This window comes from Mercenaria mercenaria, chromosome 13 (assembly GCF_021730395.1).
Source record: "Mercenaria mercenaria strain notata chromosome 13, MADL_Memer_1, whole genome shotgun sequence".
Lineage (NCBI taxonomy): Eukaryota > Metazoa > Mollusca > Bivalvia > Venerida > Veneridae > Mercenaria > Mercenaria mercenaria.
In genome coordinates this window covers 14,832,759-14,851,753 of record NC_069373.1, presented here as the reverse complement: position 1 = coordinate 14,851,753, position 18,995 = coordinate 14,832,759, and the positions used below count along the sequence as shown (strand labels likewise).

Sequence of the window (18,995 nt, the reverse complement as noted above, 5' to 3'; positions counted from 1 at the left end):
ATCAAAAAGAGCTACTTGTTCTGACCTTTTAAAGAAAGATTTTCTCTGGAAGGTTATTTGGTCCATCAGTCCAGTGATATCTGGTGTGTAAAATTTAATGTTCCATATTGTTTTTTGGGGTAAGAAGGTCCCAAGAGAGAAGCACTTTGTATTAGTGCTGAATCCTACATTTTACCTGTAAAGTTTGTTTATACATTAAAAAGGTATTGCATATTTGAATTACGTGGATAATCACATTGTCTTGTATATATTATATTCTTTAAAAAAATTGTATATGTACTGTATCATATCATTTATTTATAGAAATAATCCTATATAATATAACCTGCAAAAAACATCATGTAGTCAATATATTGAAAAGGTAGGTGAACTTACATATGTGGTATATAAACAACAACATCATTTGTACAAAAAAACAACTGCAACAGCTGTGCCACTGTTGTATTGTTATACTCATTCAGCCCAATCTTAATGAAACCTGAGACTAATTTGTTACTGGGTCATTTGGGGCCAAAAAATAGGTCACTTGGTCAGTTAATAGGAAAACCTTGTTAACACTCTAGAGGACACATTTTATAACCTATCTATAATGAAACTTTGTCAGAATGTTTGTCTCTGTGAACTCTAGGACAAGAACAGAATTGAATTACCTCAAATCAAAAACTAGATAAAGTCATACAAGAACCTTTTTAACACCCTGGAAGCCACATTTTCTGTTTGATCTTCATAAAACTTTATCAGATTGTTTGTCTCCATGAAATCTAGGTCAAGTACAAAACTGGACTTGGTATGAATTAAGGATGACTACCCATAATAGGCCTCAATTTCACCAAAAGTGTATACATACAACTTGATAATGTAAGCCTTGAAAATGTCAAACGATAGAAATAAGGTGCATATTGACAAGTTATATAGTGACACAAGTTCTCAAAAATTTCCTTTAGATTACCTCCCCTAATAATTTTGGTTTTTCATGAGTTATCTCCCCTGAAAACTAGAAAAAAAAATGCTCTCCTTTTCCCTACGGTGAATTTTAGATTTCTTTTTGATATTTGTATTAGAATCATATAATGCAGCTTTCTACCGCAAACTTTCTCGAAACTTAAGTTCAGATTCTCGTAATCAAAGAAATTATACATTTCCCATAGGCATCAATTGTAACTTTAATACCGATTATCTCCCAAAAAAATGACAAAATTTGAAAAACCTCTTGGTGAAACTTTTTTAGTTTTGAATGTCTTTGAAGGGACCAAATTTCATTTAAATATTACCATCCAGTTACAAGATATGAAATATGGCTATAACACCATGTTATCCTTAATTCAGAGCACTTGTTTACACACATTTTGGCTTTAAGCGTTGTTCTAGTGATAAATAACAGAATATATCTTTTACATCGTATGGTGGCTAACTCGTAACTCAAAGTATTGCAAAAAGGAGTTTATAGTGCAAATTTGTGGAAAGTCCATAAAAGATTTTAGAATTTTATGTTTATTGATGATGCACGCTTTAAAGGACCATTCTTCTGCATGTAGTACTATGCATTATCTTACAACCTAAAGATTGAGGTATAGCTGAGTGGTCCATAAAGACACTTGGTAAGCATAAATCTGTTTATCTTTCCAGGTCTTTTTAGCTCACCTGAGCCAAAGGCTCATGGTGAGCTTTTGTGACCGCTCAATGTCCGTCGTGCGTCGTGTGTCTGCCAACATTTTCTAAAAGAATCTTCTTCTTGAAAACCACTGGGCAGAATTACACCAAACTTCACAGGAATGATCCTTAGGTGGCCCCCTTTCAAAATTGTTCAAAGAATTGAATTCCATGCAGAACTCTGGTTGCCATGGCAACCGAAAGGAAAAACTTTAAAAATCTTCTTGTCCAAAACCACAGGGCCTAGGGCTTTGATATCTGGTGTGTAGCATCATTTAGTGGCCCTCTACCAAAATTGCTCAAATTATCCCCCTAGGGTAAAATACGGCCACGCCCCAGGGATCACATGGTTTATATAGACTTACATAGGGAAAATTTTGAAAATCTTCTTTTACAAAACCACATGGCATAGGGTTTTGATATTTGGTATGTAGTATCATCTAGTGGTCCTCTGCCAAGATTGTTCAAATTATCCCCCTAGAGTCAAATATGGCCCCTCCCCGGGGGTCCCAAGTTTTACATAGACTTATATAGGAAAAAATGTTTAAAAATCTTCTTGTCTGAAACCACAACACTTACACCTTTGATATTTTGTTAGTAGCATTGTCTTATGGCTTTCAACCAAAATTGTTCAAATTGTACCCCTGAGGTGAAAAGAGGTCCTGCCCTGAGGGTCCCAAGTTTTATATAAACTTATATAGAAAAATCTTTAAAAATCTTCTTGTTTGAAACCATACCATACGACCTAGGCTTTTGATATTTGGTATGATGCATTGTCTAGTAGTCCTCTACCAAAATTGTTCAAATTATGCCCCTGGGGTTAAAAGAGGCCCCACTCTGGGGTCACTTAGTTATTATGTGAGTTATATAGGAAAAATCATTTGATCCTATTTCCAAAACTGTTTAATTATAATTACCTGATGACCCCAAGTAATATGATGTCACTTGACTTTGACCTTGCCCTACCTACCTACTTTCTTGTTTTTTAAAATACAGCCCTGAAATTTTGATGACATACACAGTTTTGCACACCAATTGTAAAACTGAATTTCATTGACCATGAATATGACCTACTGACTTTCTTAATATTTTATCATCAGTTTGACATTTGAAACCTGTAGCTCATATTACTCAGGTGAGCGATCCAGGGTCATCATGACCCTCTTGTTTTTTTAAACACATTTATGAAGCTTTGACTTATTTTCTCAATGGACATAATGTTGTTTGTAGTCAAACCTGTATTAAGCGGCCAGTTGAGGATACAACACAATCTATCTGCTTAAGGTAGGTAACTGCTTAACACAAGCTGAAATGAGAAAAAAATGTGAAGTTAATGGACTGGCTACTGAAGGCAAGTTGCCACTTGATACAGGTAGCTACTTAGACAGGTTCTACTGTACGTGAAAAACCATCAAATTAATATGACAGTCTATAAAGACCAGTGTTTTGTTATTTCCAGGTATTGTTTCACCTGTAGACATGCACCAAGCATGGAAAGAGTTAGCGACATCTCAGGGGACCAGCGATGACCATCTCAAGTCTGCCCTTCCAAATGGGACCAATATAGGGGCATTGAATGGCAGCGGACTTGGCATCAGTCCATTAGTTCAGGGATCTTTGCTAGGATTAAATGGTATGACTCAGGACACCTTCCCTATAGGTTTGTAGTATTAATTTGTATATTTATATTGATTGAGGAGTTGGAAATCACAGGTTTAAGCAGTACTCGAATCACATTTGCAGTTTTTATGTACCTATGAGAAAGTAGGCATATTCAGTAGTGATAACTGTGAATAATAACAGTTGAAATTTGGTATCACATATTCCAAGGGACCAAGCATCATATTTTGAGATAGCCAAAATTTGACTTAAGATTATACTTGGTGCAAGTGGTTGAGTGAGCCTCATTTACATGTACATAATTGAGCCTAGCCATGGGAAAACCTACATAGTGGCTTTGTGACCAGCATGGGACCAGACCAGCCTGCGCATCCGTGCAGTCTGGTCAGGATCCATGCTGTTCACTAACGGTTTCTCTAATTGCAATAGACTTTGAAAGCGAACAGCATGGATCCTGACCAGACTGCGCAGATGCACAGGCTGGTCTGGATCCATGCTGGTCGCAAACCCACTATGTTGGTTTTGTCATGGCACGGCTCAATTATAACATATTGGGATAAAAATTTGGCATTGTCTGTCCGGCTGTTAATACGGTTATGCATCTGTCTATTTTAGATTGAAAATGCTTGTAATTTAAAAAAACATTTTAGCTAGAATTATCAAACCTGACATAATTATTGATTAGCACGACATTTATTCACATATAGCATTATTCCCCTTGGCATTGTAAAGGCAGATCTTTCCCCTTGATTAGGTAAGAAAATGGATTTTTGGCTGTATCTACCTGTAAGTAACCTATTGATGGATCTTTATGAAGCTTTACATTAATGTAGATCACTACAGGGCGATAGCGCATGCACAACTTTCGTCAGGATTACTTCAGAAACTTCACAGTTACAGCCCTTTGTTTTACAATCACTTAATTCCCACATAACAAAGTAATCCATTAATTGATCTTCATGAAATTTAACACTGATATACATCACTAGGGTGGTAGTGCATGCATATCTTGTCAGGATCTTTTCCATAACTGCAGAGTAATTGCCCTTTGTTTTAAAATTCGTAAATTCTACAAAACATAGTAACCTATTGATGGATCTTCATGAAACTTAATACAAAAATAGATCACTGTAGGGTGGTGGTACACACACATCTTTTGTCTGGATCTTTGCAGAGTTACTGCCCTTAAATTTTCATGATAATGTCTTTATGTATTCAACATCTCAACATCTTTGATGCATCGAAACATTAGGATGTGACTTTAAATTTGCTTCGACAGAACCAAAGTTGTCAGAATTTTGAGATAAGCAAGTCTGTTAAACCAAGTTTCAATTGGACATGTTTATGAAAATTATATAGATTTAATTTGGTTCTGCTAATATTTATAATTAAGTTTCAGTATTTTCAGTACAGATGTATTGATTGGTCAGGTTAGCTTTTTGTTGTTTTGTAACAGGAGCTATGATTGGACAGTCGGCTGCAAGCATTAAATCAGAAGAAGGATTTAGTCCACTGTACAGACATGGAGTGTGTAAATGGCCTGGTTGTGACACAGAATGTAGTGATATGACGTCTTTTACCAAGTAAGTTCACATACAACTAAAATTATTCCTGCCTAGTGGTAGAGCGTCCGCTTCGAGTGCGGGAGGTCGTGGGTTCGATCCCCGGCCGCGTCATACCAAAGACGTAAAAAATGGTACTAGCAGCTTCCTCGCTTGGCGCTCAGCATTAAGGGGATAGTGCTAGGACTGGTCAGCCCGATGTCAGTATAATGTGACTGGGTGGGGTATCATGCCACGTGTCTACGGCGTGATATTCCAGTGAGGCAGCACTATAAAGTTGGGCATTGTGCTCACTGCTACAAGTAGACACCGTCGTTTATATGACTGAAAAATTGTTGAAAAAGACGTTAAACCCGAACACATACATACATACATAAAATTATTCCTTAACAAGATGGTTCATGTGACACTACTGGTACTGATGATTAACCCGAACAGAAAATGAAGTTTTTTACCTGTAACTTTTTTATTTCTGCAAATTGTAATCAACGGTCGGTATCAAAATAAAGCTTAACCTTTGCTGAAAACTTCACTTAATTCAAATTTACATTTAGTAAACAAACTCACACGAAGAGAGGCCCTGAAAGGGGTATGTAAAATGGGGACTGTATGACCGTTGACTGATGATAAATTCAAACACTTTGTCATTTACAAAATTTTCTTGGTATTATTATATTGAAACTTTCCTCAAAAAGCTGCAACAGTCATTCCTGATCAAGTGATGAAAAGTTACCAAATGTCAGGCCTTCATGTTTCGACAGTGAGCATGCGCAAAAAATACCCTCTTCCCCAGTAATTTTGGATAAATATTTTTTATACAAATTCATGTAAGTCATTTATTTATACAGAATATTTACCCATTTTGTTTTTGTTTACACCAGTTGGTGTTATAAATGGAAACTATTAGACGGTGTGTTTAACTTTATAAATAACTGATTGCAATCGAAAATTTCCAAGGTGGTCGACTTTATCATCTGTCCGGGTTTATCATCAGTACCAGTATACGGTATACTTTACACTACAAGATCTGATTTTTTACCTAAAATGGTTATGGGAATATTTACTGCATATTTTTGTGTGGAGCTAAATAAATTGTTTAACAAAAAAGGGCTATGAGAATTTCAACTGTATATTTTCATGTGGGCTAAATAAATTGTTTAACAAAAAAGGGCTATGAGAATTTTTACTGCATATTTTCATGTGGATCTAAACTGATTGCTTAACTATGAGCTTAGTGTGAAACAATTCTGCATACATTTACAAAATAAGTTCTTATGCCCCTGAAGGGAGGCATATTAGTTTTCAGCTGTCCGTCCGTTAGTTCGTCGTTTGTCACAATGTTAACTTTTTGCATGAATGCACTTTACTCGCGAACCATTGCACCCAGGACCTTCAAACTTCACATGCTAATAGTGCTTATTGAGTACACGACCCCTATTGACTTTGGGGATCACCAGGTCAAAGGTCAAGGTGCTGCGGGGGCATTTTTCACCATTAGTGACGGCTGTTGTTGTTTCTGCACTGGCATCCTTTACATAGTCATGTTGTAGCAACACAACAATTCTTAAAATACTTTACATACTATTTCCTGTTAAGTTACACTGGTACCGGAAACAATATTCTTCCATACACTGACGCCTGAATTTTATATCGGGTGCGTGACATAATTCAGTGTGTGTTGTTGTACAATTTTTTCTATTTAGTTCAGTATTATTAGTCCTATTCAGGCTATTGAATATATTTATAGTATTTACATAATATTTATATGTGTAGATGCGTATGTAATAAAAAGGTTATTATCTTTGCATCGGGAAATATGCACTCAGTGGAAGAATATTGCACAATATTTCTGCTAAAGGACTCGTGCATATTTCCCTGTACAAAGCTAATAACCTATAAATACCGCATATTTTACACAGAACAAGTAAAATTATACTGCATACTTCACACAGTAATGCATATTTTACACAGAAAAGCCTCAATAAACCATATTTTACACAGAAATGTTCTTTTTTAAACAGTAATACATACTCTGAATGTAACATATGTAACATTCTAATATTAATAACCTGTGTGCATTTTTCATTAAAACAAAGCAAAATTAACATGTTGATGCAGTACAGACCCTAAGAAAAAGTGCTACTACATTTAATTATTTTACATAAAGGTGTGTTTCAGAGTCAAAATTATATAATAGAACAGTGTTACACTTAACCCTTAGCTTGCTGGTGGCAAGTGATTCTGCCAGTGCAGACCATGATGAGCCTACACATCTGTGCAGTCTGATCATGGTCTGCACTATTCACCATTCAGTCAGTATCGTTTTAGTAAGCACCCCTTTTAACAGTTAATGGTACTGTCCAAATTAAAAGATGGACAAGTTCATTATAAAAATGTAGCAGGGTAAGGGTTTAATTCACACAGTCTGAATGAATTATTATATGCACAGAACTCTTTAGTCATGAATGTCACTAAAGTTAATCCATAGGGACATTATACCTTCCATATGAAAGCATGGTAATGGTTGACGTGACATTCTACCTGCTATATTTGTCACCATACATGCTACATACAATAGTTTTTCCCATTTCCATCCACTTGTTTACATAAAACATATGTTCGGATCAAAACAATGTATAACAGAACCTTGTTTTAATGTATCTAATCACTCAGTACTGGTTGTACACAGTCAGTATATTACGATTCGCTCGGGGGCTACACCCTCATGAAACTATTCAGGAGTATGTAACCTCTTCATTTTGTTTAGATACAATGAAATATTGTTCTACAGGAAGAGGAGGGAATCCTACTCTACATCTACAAGGTGTTGAGACAAGTGTACTCTGACACTGGTGTCTCCAGCAAAGCTATGTCAGTCATGAACAGCTTTGTAAACGACAACTTTGAGAGAGTCGCCGCTGAGGCTTCAAGACTCGCCCACTTTAACAAGCAATTCTCCTCCAGTTGTTATATTTTTGAAAATCATGTCTGTTTTGTGTCATGGGTTGAACGGCGACAATGAACACATGAGTTCTGGCAACAGTTAATAAAGTTTAAAATTAAAAAATTGTCTTGGATATTTTCCAGCCTCAGCCGCCATCCCTCGCATGTTTTTCAAGAATATAACAACATATTATTTCTTAAATAACATGTACTTATATAATAAGGCAACCTGCCCGCTTAGCTCAATAGGGAGAGCACAGATCTATGGATGTATGGATCTCTGGTTCGTGAGTTCGAGCCCTGGGCAAGGTGTAATACTATGTTCTCCTTGACGATTTGATAAAAGACATCGTGTCTGAAATCATTCGTCCTCCACCTCTGATTCATGTGGGGAAGTTGGCAGTTACTTGCAGAGAACAGGTTTGTACTTGTACAGAATTCAGGAACACTGGTTAGGTTAACTGCCCGCTGTTACATAACTGAAATACCGTTGAAATACCTATACAAACAAAAGAACAATAAGGCAATTTGTAACAATAGTGCACACTTTGCAGAGTAAGTTTATATGCAGTAGACAGGCATTTCCTGCCTTTATATGATACTGCAGACTTAAATAGTCAATAAAATTGTTTCACTAATCTATCATATATATCACTTAAATAATTTGAAACAAAACTTGTGTCATTAACAAAATACACAGTTCAAACGTAGTCATTTGTCTGCAATTAATGTTTGATTTAGGTGTATTATTTTAACACCTTAATATGTCATTTGATTTGTTATATATGCAATTAAAATGCAGATTTGATGTTTATGACGGGAGTTTGCATGTTTGATTTTAATTCCATAGTATCTGTTATAGACAAACAGTTATAATAGTGACAAGAAGCTTGTTATATAGTGCAAACTGTGTATATTGTCACCATCTTTCTGATTTATTCCCCTCAAATGAAATAGATCTTAGAGTGTTCATAGAAATGTTTAGATTTGTAGGTCGGGTTTCGGTTAAGCTTCAGTAGTGGTTCTATAACTGTTTTAATGGATTTTTAGCTCCACTATTCGGAGAATAGGGGTGCTATTCTACTCGCTCCGGCATCGGCGTGCCCTTTCTGGGTTTAAAGTTTTTTGGCAACCTTTGTTTTTCTGTCATATCTTTGTTACTATTGCTTATATCTTACAGTAACTTTACATAAACATTGTCCAGCATACAAACAAAGTATGTGCAGAGGCTAGGCCCATAAAACCCAAGGTCAGGGTCACCAAGGTGTTATACTTAGGTTATTTTTAAGGTTAAAGTTTTTCGGCAACTTTTGTTTTTCTGTCATATCTTTGTAACTATTTCTTATATCTTACTGTAAGTTCACATAAACATTGTCCAGCATACAAACAAAATACGTGCAGGGGCTGGGCCCATTATACCCATGGTCAAGGTCACCAAGTTGTTATACTTGGAATTATTTTCATGTTAATTTTTTTCGAAAGCTTCGTTTATAGACATATCTTTTGTACTTTAATTTAAAAGATGATGACTTGAAATTAAAAATATTTCTACATAATCATCATCTGCATGTGTGGTTACAATCCCCGTAACTGTAATTGTGGACCATATTGAAAATTGGTTAAACACCAAATGTGTTATCCACGTAAGATAAAGTGTTATTATTATTATTATTGTATTTTTGACAGAATTATGCCCCTTTCATACGTAAAGTTTTTTTGGCAATCTTCACTTTCTGGATATAACTTTAGTACAATATAAGATAATGGCTTGAAACTTAAAATGTATCTTTATCATTATCATCTGCATGTGTGGTAACAATCCCCATAACTCTGATTTGTATTTTTGACCAAATTATGCCCCTTTCATACTTAAATTTTTTGACAAACATCGTTTTCTGGACATAACTTTGGTACTATATAAGATAATGACTTGAAACTCAAAATATATCTTTACCATCATCATCTTGGTGTATCTTGTTTTTAAAGTAGAGTTCTCTAATTGAGACATAAATTCATTTTACTGTCAAATCGCCGAATAGTGGAGCTCACTGTTTTACGGACAGCTCTTGTTTTTGTTTTTTTTCGAAAGCTAGTGCTTTTTAGCTCCTCTTAAAATTTTCAAATAGAAAACCTTTTGTTGTCACCATTAAATTAGTGTCTGTATCATGGAAGTTTTACATGTAAGCAGGTTTCTCAAAAACTACTGAACCGAATGCTTTCAAATTCGAGGATGACTTTACATGATAGGATTCATAGTTCTGGCTTAATTTTTGGCAAAACTTGTTGCTATTTTAAATTGGAAGTTGTAGTGAAAGTTGTGCATGTAAACAGGTTTCTCAGGAACTATTGTGTTGAATGCTTTCAAACTTTTCATAAGTTTTTGGCATCATAAAATGACCATTCTATATCAGGTTGCATAACTTGGACTTAAAGTTTATGAAATTATGCTGCGTAAAAGTTTTGTATATACTGTTATGATGTAGATCGGTTTCTATTCTTGTGATATCTGATGTAAGTCTGCCTGCTTAGCTCAGTAGGGAGAGCGCAGATCTACAGATCATGGGGTTGTGAGAAGGATCCACGGACGAAGTGTATGTTCTCTGTGACAGTTTGATAAAAGACATTGTTTCAGAAATTATTTGTCCTTTATCTCTGATTCATGTGGGGAAGTTGGCAGTTTCTTGGGGAGAACACATTTGTACTAATACAGAATCCAGAAAAACTGGTTTGGTTAACTGCCCACCATTACATAAATGAAATGTCGAAAAATTGTGTTAAACCCAAAACAAAAACAAAAGATATCTGATGTATACCCATAATTCTTTGTGTTTCAGGCATTTATGTGCTGAGCATACATTAGATGACAAAAACACTGCACAAGCCAGGGTACAGATGCAGATTGTCTCACAGTTAGAAATACAGGTAGGTTTGAGGCCACTAAATTATATGTTCTGGTGGTGGTTGTAGGGGTATGTAACAGAAACATCACACAAGTCAAGAGTACGCATCTATGCAGATTCTCTCAGTTAGAAATACAGGTAGGTTTAAGATCACTAAATTTATGTGTTTGGTGGTGCTGTTTTGTTGGTGGTTGCAAGATCCCTGATCAGTGCTATTTATGCATATAGAAACTCCAGCAAGGATACAGCATTCTCATTCATCAGATGTTCAACATGGGAACCATGGTAAACCTCTGGTATGCCAGAATGGGATACAGAATGTAGAATGCGGTTTTAGACTGCTAAGTTTGTTTGGTCAGTTTGTTGCAATTGGCATATTCTGTTCCATTTTTGAAGGGAATATGTAGGACAAACAAAAAAAAAAAAAACACAATTTTTATTGGCTTGTTTATATTAAGTGTGCACAAGCTTACATTTTGCTTTACTCTGGTTCTTAAAAAGAGTAATAATGTTGATTCCTTTAAGGAAACTTCCTGAACTACTTTGTGTTTGAAATATAATAAGGTAGTGATAATCATACTGTTCAGAGATATAATATGAAATATTTTGTTATAATAAAATAACAAGTATAAAATGACAGATCAATATCTGAAAAATAAACTTCAGATGATATGGATAACTATATGGAGGTAAATGTTGACATCACTATAAATGAGCCGCACCATGAGAAAACCAAATGCGCAGGCTGGTCTTGATCCATGCTGGTCGCAAACGCACTATGTTGGTTTTCTCATGGCACGGCTCAAATAGATTTTAATGTCTCGAATGATGTTAAACTGATAATTACTTTTTACATTGTCTCCTTACATATACACACATTAAATTAAATTGATGTGAATTGTTACATAACATTCACCCAAAATGGCTTCTTAGGTATGCAACCCACAACAGAGTATTTATTCTTCTATAGGTTTGTGATTTCCTGTCCAGATTTTGAAGAATTTTACATGAGCTTATTTCCTTGTATTGAGTCAGTGTAACAGACTGCATGTTTACGGGGCTTTCCTGCTGTCATGTCAGCAAGGTCTAAAGTCTAAATTGTCCCTTGTAATTAATTTCCTTAAAATTCTTTTGGCAAACTCTCAGTATGTCTTACATAATTTAATTGCAAGTGTTATTAGCCTCTGTATTAGATAAGCTGTTACGACTTTCGGGAATTGCATGTTAACGTAGTAAGGAAATGATTTTACCGGTAACTATGAAAGGAGATATCCATACAGCAAAATGAATAACGTTTATCCTGGTAAGAGTCCAGCTCTTGGGACATTTTTTGTTTACCAGCCCTTAATATACAGTTGGAATCCCATGAGACTGATTACTGTATTTCAAAATAAATGATATTAAACCTAAAATGATACTTGTTGGTCAGTGCAGGTATTTTCACTAATTATGCTGCTGTAGCGTCGTATATTTTTTTGTAGGAAGAAGATTATTACATATATTTTCAGGGATGTGTTTCTTCCTCATTTCAGCTGATTTCCTCGTTTTGGACAGAAATTTAAAATAAACGTCGAATTTGGCAAGATAAGTGCAAAAACTGTAATATTGTTGAAAGTTGTAAGAGGTATCCTCTTGTTTCCTCGTTTTTGGTCAATGGTCTATCACATCCCTGATTATACGTAACGTCTCATCATTGAACAACAAATATATAACATATTTAGTAATATATGCGGCTATGTCAATTTTTTAAATTGTAAGAAACTTATTATCACAAGTAATTAATTGAGTCACATGTCTTTTCACGTCAAACCATAATATATTTCATATGATAAAACTGAGGAGCAGTTTTTAATTGAAAGTTAAAACATCATGTATTTACATATATATTGGAACTTGACAGACCATTCTTTGGGTTTACATCATTACAACTGTAGTCCCATTTTGTTGAATTTGACTAAAATAGAATGAAAATATATACATTCTGATGGAACTAAAAATATCATTGTGATAGTCAAGGTTTTAAGATAAGTGAGTTTGTGGTAAAGAGTTTCAACTATAAATCTACTTATGGGTAGCTGGTATGAGGATATCATGAATGAAATATTAAAAATAAATTTGACAGAATTAATGGTATTGGACAATTCATTTTGTTAAAAAAAAAAAAATGTCATTAGAACTGAATTTAGTCCATATCTGACAGATGATAATGTTATTTGAGAAATGAAATAAATTTTTTCTCACAAGGCAATGAATTAATAGCATGTCTATACATATTTAAAATATTTCTTGCACATGAGAAACATGTACATATTTTAATGTTTAAAAATGTAGGCGTATTAAAAGTGATAGAGAAGAAAGTTATGCTAACAAAGCATTATTTAAATGAAGTGTCAACATTAATCTACATTTATATTCTATAAATATTTCCTGTTGGTGAAAAATATTTATGTAAGTATCAGATTTTGACACCTGTAGGCAATAGAAACAATAGTTAATGTTGATGTCAATATATTTACATAATAATTAAGGATACATCTACATTACTCGAGATCATGATTCAAATATCTTGACGGTAGTGTCATACCGGGATAAATATGGTAAATAGGTAAATGATGACAGCCATTTTACGATATTTTTACGAGGCTCGTGACGGATTGACGATATTCGGCAAGTTCCTGATGACTTAAGACGGCATGTTGGGAGCATTTGGCAAGCATGTTCGAGCATCATGTCGTGTTCGAGCATGTTTTCTGTGATCACTATAACGCAAGATTGCATGTTCAACATTATTTTTCAAATTTTTTATTTGTTGTTTCGTTTATTAAGTTGTGTAAACAAATAATTTATGTACTTGTTCAGTGTGAGTGAGTAAACTTGTAAACAGAATAGGCATTTTAAAAAGACAGTGCCATCATGTATTTAATGTAACAGTTCATTCTTTGTTGTACGTAACAAGAAATTCAGTAGAATAAGTTGTAATGGTATCTTAATTTTACTTAATTAACTGAGACACTATGTATAGATTTGTATGGTGTTATTGTTGCACAAATCTAAACCATAACAAGGCTTTTCATAAAATACTGCTTTATTTTGTATGATCCAGATAATTTTTTTTACATAATTCTAAAGAACTACAATGGTGGTTGTAGGATCTTTTAAGATACCTTTATATTAATAATAACATCAATTTTATGGTTAAAAATGTGTTTTCCCATTCTAAAAATTGGGCAAATCCACAATTTTGTAAAAAGCAGTGAGAAATCTTACAAATTTTTGCACAGAAATGTTGCTTTTATGCTTACTAAGATATATCTTGGAAAATTTTGTAACAATCTGTGTTAACAGGTGAATTCAAAATTGATTTTTAGCTCGACTATACGAAATATGGAGAGCTATCCTACTCGACCCACCTTCAGCGTCCACACTTTGGTTAAAGTTTTTATGAACTTTCTCTTTATCTCTGTAATTACTGGATGGATTTGTTTCAAACTAAAAACAGTTATTCCTCATCATCACCCACATCAAATGGCACAAGGGCCATAACTCACACCAATATTTCATGAATTATACCCCCTTTTGACTAAGAATTTCTGGTTAAAGTTTTAGTGCATTTTCACTCTATCTCTATTATTACTACATGGATTTTATTCAAACTTAAAATAGTTGTTCCACATCATCACTCACATCATATGACACAAGTGCCATAACTCTTGCACCAATATTTCATGAATTATCCCCGTTTATACTTAGAATTTCACGTTAAAGTTTTTGTGCAGTTTCACGCTATCTCAGTTGTTACTAAATGGATTTGACTCAAACTTAAAATAATTGTTCCACCTTATCACCCACATCATATGACACAAGGGCCATAACTCTTGCACCAATTTTTCATGAATAATGCCCCTTTTACTTAGAATTTAAGGTTAATTTTGGTCATGATGCGTTTTCGCTATATCTTATTTTATAACAGAAAGGATTTGATTCAAACTTAAAATAGTTGTTCAGCATCATCATTCACATCATATAACACAAGGACCATAACTCTAGCATCAATATTTTATGAGTTATCTCCCCTTTTTACGTAGAATTTCTGGTTAAAATTAGAATGATTATAATATCAATGGTACAGTTTTTGTGCTTAAAGAAAAATCATGGAAAATCTTTGTTACAGAAAAGATCGATTAAACTGTAGATTTAAGATGTAGATATAATACAGGATCCAGCAGATCTTGGTAGGTCTCATACCGTACCACAATTAAACTGTAGATTTAAGATGTAGATATAATATAGGATCCAGCAGATCTTGGTAGGTCTCATACCGTACCACAATTAAACTGTAGATTTAAGATGTAGATATAATATAGGATCCAGCAGATCTCGGTAGGTCTCATACCGTACCACAATTAAACTGTAGATTTAAGATGTAGATATAATATAGGATCCAGCAGATCTTGGTAGGTCTCATACCGTACCACAATTAAACTGTAGATTTAAGATGTAGATATAATATAAGATCCAGCAGATCTCGGTAGGTCTCATACCTAACCACAATTAAACTGTAGATTTAAGATGTAGATATAATATAGGATCCAGCAGATCTTGGTAGGTCTCATACCGTACCGCAATTAAACTGTAGATTTAAGATGTAGATATAATATAGGATCCAGCAGATCTCGGTATGTCTCATACCATACCAATACATATTTTTCTAAAAAGGTTTACCAAACAGAAAAAGCATATTAAGAAAACTGCCATATTAAATTCTGAACTATTGTTTCCTTGTTGAATATATGATTGACAATAAATGAAAACAAAAATATGGTTTCATTGTGTCCATCATAATTGAGGAAATGAGCCATGCAGATGAAACATTTGTAGAATTAGGAAGGGCTGGTCTTGAATATTTTACATTTTAACATAGGACCATGAAAAGAAATTTATGTGATGAATAGTTCTGAATTAATAATGTTGATGTAAGCAAACAGTATCTAAATACATGATACCATGTCATTCTGTCAGTAAAAAAGTCCCTGTGAGAATAAAATTAAGTAATCAACAGAGTAGGACAGACTGTTATACATGTAGTAAAACAATACATTTAAAAACCTGAAATCTGACTTAACTGTTGATCATCTACCAAACATCTTCTTAATATCTTTCATTGCCTTCAACATTTTTCCATCATTTTGTCAACACAAATGCAGATGTGTCCTAGACTTCATATATTTAAGTTAATGTCAGTGTAACTGGTTATTGCTTTAACTAAAGTCAGTGTAACTTGTAATTTTTTTAGCTAATGGCAGTGTAACTGGTAATAATTTAAACCAATATCAGTGTGTAACTGGTAATTGTTGTAAACAATGTCAGTGTAACTTGTAATTGTTTTAGATAATGTTAATGGTGGTTATTGTTTTAATTAATGTCAATGTAACAGTAATTGTTTTAACTAATGTCAATGTAACTGATAATTGTTTTAACTAATGTCAGTGCAGCTGATAATTGTTTGAACTATATAAAGGCAATGCAACTGGTAATTATTTAATTTTACTTGAAATTCTTTTTCTTCAGATTTTGTCAAAACATACTCTGTATCAAGTTAATGTATAAATTATTGGCAGGGCTCCGGAAATTTTGATAACTCAATCGGTCCGAAACGAAAATCCTGACATCGGCGCTACCCCACCCACCGCATTCCCAATATTACATATTTTGTAAAACGTGATAGGGTAAAGAAATAAGCATGTCATGCATTAAAACTGAGTTACCAGTCACCGCGCGTTACCATACAATGAAGACAGTTATTCATTGTTATGTGTGATCGTTACTTTGTTTAAATTTCGATGTTTTTCCGAGATAATACGAGGCATTGACACCGTGTGCGTAACTAGTCTAAAAGCCAACGCACGTGACTTCGATACCGTATACACGGCAGATACTTTGTGATATTTCCTCATTCTTTGACGGAATTCTATAAAATACAATGCGTCAAAGTGAGTTACACGACACACATTCTCCGCTAAACGGCCTCAGTATTTAAAGAATACTCTGCCGCGGACCGAATGTGTACGTTATTTGAACGCTGAGATCGAATTTCCCGCATGTATAGTACCAAAACGTCACGCGGGTTGGCCACGGATATTTCATTTCACTTACGTTGTACTTCGATAAGCAACTACATTTTATAAAGTTATATGTTCTCTTCTGATGTAAACAAAATGAAATTTTGAAACGTTTTTTAAAAGACCGATTTGATAAACAGTTCTTTATCATTCGTGGTTGCCCGTCCATTTTTTTCTTTTTTGTACAGTCTGGTTGCAAAGACGATTTTCTGCATTTGTTTCAACTGGAGCCCCAACAAATGAATCATGTAATTTTTTCAAATCAAGTAATTATAAAAATTATTTTTATCGGTTTTCCGTGTGATGTCTCATTAATTCAAAGACCTAATTAAATGCAGCGACCATTTGTTTGTTACCGTGATCAAACATAGCCTTTTGAAATAAACCATCCGTCGGATTCTAAATAAAAGAAGTGGATCCCCGTCGAAATGATTTGGATCCAGTCAGAAACGTTAGGAAACCAGTCAAAAATGTTTAATACACCGCAGTCGGCTGTCTGCAAACATTAAAGGATGTGCCGCGCGAGCACTGATTGCGTCACGCGCTAATTACGGACCGATTATCAAAGCGACAATCAGACCGATTGACACGTTTATTGATTATCTGAAGGTGCGACCAACAATTTCCTACTTGGCAGGTGATCGTGTATTGAGATATCAGACCGAAATTTATACTTTTCTCCATTTTAACGGGACTGATTTTTTTCGTTTTTTCACTTCACGAATCGGTCTGAAAAGTCAAAAATCGGTCCAAAACCGACAGACCGGCAAATTTCCGAAGCCCTGATAATGGGATATGAGTTATTTTGGATAAACAAAGGTTGCTAGCTCATAATTAATAGTGAAACATACTTTTACCATGTAGGGAAATTTATATGCCTCATTTTAAATGATTCAGTTTAACATTAATGTTGCTGACTTGAAGATGTATGTTTAACACATCTAATTATACAAATGATTTTATTTTCGGAATGTCATGTCTTTAACATGTAATGGATATGGTCATAAATCACAGTGCAGGTTTATGCTTAATTGTTTAGAGTGACGGCACTTCCCTAAACAAAGTTCATACGTCTGGAACATTAAATGTAAAATAGTTATTTAATTCAGTCTACTTGCTATTAATTTGTCACCTGAATTGTTTTATTTGTTAGCATATGTCAGATTGACGAGGAGAAGGAAGACGTTGAGACAGCTCGCAAACAGATAAACAATCAGAGTCATTGTTCCATACACATTGAATAAACAATCAACACGTAGCTTTTAACTGTATTCTATTGCCCCAGTAACCTGAATTTCGTAGTCGAGTAAAGATGTCCGATTAAACTTTCTGTGATTGTCAGATGCACCTTTTGTACCTGTGGGTTGTGAACTGACGGTATAGAATTTTGATTAGCTGTAAAAGTTACATACTTTAAATGATACAAATAATTTAAATCAGTTACTCAGTATTGGTCAATAATGCTTTGGTTGGCTGAACCAGTATTGGAAAACCCATGGCTTAGATGGGAAAATTAGTTGTATGATTAAAGATAATATGCACATCTTTCAGCAAAATAGTTTTTTTTTTAAAGATATTTTCTTAACCCTTACCCTGCTAAATTTCTATAATGAACATATCCATCTTCCAATTTGGACAGTACCATTCGCTGTTAATGTTAAAAGGGGTGCTTACCAAAAAGATACCGACTGAATAGCGAAAAGTGCAGTCCGATCATGATCTACACTGGTCGCAAAGGTAGCATCAATCGTGTCCAGCATGCTAAGGGTTAAGATGTAGAGAAAGTCTCGTCAGATGTATTCAGTTTTACTAAATATATAAGTAAAATGTGTAGCTATTAAGAGTTATGTTAACAATTAAATACCATACAGTAAGAGTTTTGTTTAAAAATCTTATATATTTTTAGTGGCTGTCAACGTTTATACTGTATTTAGCTATGCATGTACTGAGCTATTTTAAAATTTAAAATTAACGCGTAGTACTGTTAATACATTTTAACTTTATATTAGATTAATTTTATGTTTACATAAACTATATTTGGTAATTATTCTCATTTTAGAAAATGAAGTTTTTGTCTAGGACACCTTTAACAAAACTAAGAATTGATCATGTGTCTCAGAATTAAGGGCTAGTGAAGCTTGAAACTTAACCAGAAAATTAAGGAACTTGCAGAAAAAGCAAAATGTCCTTTTTAGCAAAAT

The 18,995-nt window shown here is 34.2% G+C and overlaps 1 protein-coding gene across 1 annotated transcript in view; it reads left to right on the top strand.

The window, feature by feature from the left end:
• LOC123530506 (forkhead box protein P1-like) overlaps positions 1-18,995 on the top strand; it is a 66,452-nt gene that overhangs the window by 33,143 nt on the left and 14,314 nt on the right. The window contains exons 5-7 of the mRNA XM_053520743.1: positions 3,110-3,310; positions 4,727-4,853; positions 10,610-10,697. Coding sequence (XP_053376718.1) covers positions 3,110-3,310; positions 4,727-4,853; positions 10,610-10,697 — 416 coding nt within the window. The remainder of the gene's footprint in view (positions 1-3,109; positions 3,311-4,726; positions 4,854-10,609; positions 10,698-18,995) is intronic.